Source organism: Lasioglossum baleicum, chromosome 12 (genome assembly GCF_051020765.1).
Source record: "Lasioglossum baleicum chromosome 12, iyLasBale1, whole genome shotgun sequence".
Lineage (NCBI taxonomy): Eukaryota > Metazoa > Arthropoda > Insecta > Hymenoptera > Halictidae > Lasioglossum > Lasioglossum baleicum.
Window position 1 is genome coordinate 551,859 of NC_134940.1, and position 2,148 is coordinate 554,006.

At 40.5% G+C, this 2,148-nt stretch overlaps 1 protein-coding gene across 1 annotated transcript; it reads left to right on the top strand.

The window, feature by feature from the left end:
• The first annotated feature begins 322 nt into the window (after positions 1 to 322).
• On the top strand, positions 323 to 1,579 carry LOC143214201 (uncharacterized). Its single transcript, XM_076434938.1, has one exon. It carries the CDS (start codon positions 323 to 325, stop codon positions 1,577 to 1,579), a length of 1,257 nt encoding a protein of 418 aa, XP_076291053.1.
• Positions 1,580 to 2,148: the final 569 nt, after the last annotated feature.

A 2,148-nucleotide genomic window follows, 5' to 3' on the forward strand; every position in this document is an offset into this window, starting at 1 on the left:
CGGCGCGAGTCATTTACCTTCCGATCGTTGCACGAGTAATTGACGATTTAACGATTCGCATAGTTGATCAATCCGGACGTTTGATTGATTTTCGAGGTGAAGAAATTACGGTGCGACTACATGCGCGACTAAGCAATGCTAATTCATAACAATACAACATTCCATACGTTGAACAACAGCGCCTGCAGCAACAGCAACAACAGCAAGAAACTAACCGCTAAGAAAAACGTAAAGTCATCGATTCGCAAGAAATTAACCGTGGAAAACGCCAAGTATCTACGATCTTTGAGATTTATTGTAAAAAAGTGAGAGGGAAAAAATCATGTTTGACGACATTTTGAACATCTCCGAAGCACCGATCTTCGACAATCGCATAACTAAGATTGAGCTGCACACGTACAATCCGTATGTTAACACAACGTTCGAGAACAGCGACGAGATAAGGATACCCATTCAGCAACAAGACCTGTACACGCTCCCGTGTAAAAGTTTCCTATACGTTGAGGGAAAACTTAGTTTACCGAGAAAACTCGAATTACCGACTGGTTCAGGAGGAGAATCCAGCATCGATACGGCAACTCTTGAGAACAATGCCGTTGCGTTTATGTTTGAGGAAATACGCTACGAATTGAACGGTGTAGAAATCGATCGATCCAGAAATCCCGGTGCGACGACAACTCTGAAGAATTACGTGAGTCTGTCCAGAACGAGAAGCGGCGCATTGTCCAACGCTGGCTGGCTGTATGGTGATGGTGGACAGAAAGAGGCTGCAACGGCCACGGCTGCGATACATTTCAACTTTTGTGTACCTATGAACATTTTATTAGGCTTCTGTGAAGATTACAAACGTGTTGTGATAAATGCTCGACACGAATTGATTTTGATTCGCTCGCGTACCGACGTGAACGCATTGTACAGTCCTTCCAACAACGCCAAACCTATTCTGAATCTGTACAAAATTCAATGGCGAATGCCACATGTTGCATTGGATGAAATACATAAGCTATCCATGTTACGTATTTTAGACAGCGACAGATCGATCGGCATGAGCTTTCGATCGTGGGATCTGTACGAATATCCTCTACTACAGACGACTACGAAGCATACATGGGCGATAAAAACAGCTCTGCAAATGGAAAAACCGCGATACGTGATATTCGCCTTGCAAACCGATCGAAAGAATAACTTAAAGAAAACAGCTACGCGATTCGATCATTGCGCATTGACAAATATTCGTCTTTACTTGAACTCGGAAACATATCCGTACGATGATTTAAATATCGATTTTGAGAAAGGTAAATACGCGTTGCTCTACGACATGTATGCAAAATTCCAAGAATCATACTATGGAAACGGTGAAGCGCTACTCAACACCATGGATTTCCTGCGATACGGTCCACTCGTCGTTTTCGATTGTTCTCGACAAAATAAAGCGCTAAAAAATGCTACGGTCGACGCGCGAATCGAATTCGAATGGCGAACCGATGTCCCCCCATCGACAACAGCCTACTGCTTAATGATACACGACCGCATCGTGGAGTACAATTCATTGACGAACATTGTTCGAAAAATTACTTAAACCGCTCTAAAAATATTTATCATTTCTCTACTTTAATTGTATTTTTATTCTATAGGAATTGTAAAAGAAGGAACTTGTAATAAAATAAAATACAAAAGAGATATTCTCAAATAACTTTATATTTAAAATACCTTCTCGAAAAATTTTCACATACACATCCACACATACATACATACACACACAATTAAACTAATAATATTACCCCCTCTCCATTGACATGTTTACATTAGCGGTATTATAAATTGCTCGCTGCAGTCGCTGTATGAAGTAATAGCATAAAAAACGTCGACGATCACGGTCGCTATACGAAGTTACATCGCTGGTGTGTTTTTATCATCCGACCAGTCAACTTCGCGCATTCCCCCTCTTTTTCAACGGTAAGTACAATAAAAATTAATAAATTACGTAAAATCTAGTGAAAAACTTTCTTTATTTAGATGGATCGAATCACTCAAATCATTGACATGGACGGTTTCATTGTGGAAAAAAAATTTATATGCAAAGAATTAGCTATGATCGATGTTTGTCACGACGGCTCGTTCGAACTCTCCGAATTTCGCTTGGGGAAG

Excerpts from the sequence above, each read along its gene's own strand:
- LOC143214201 (XM_076434938.1), top strand. The coding sequence starts at position 323 with ATGTTTGACGACATTTTGAACATCTCCGAAGCACCGATCTTCGACAAT.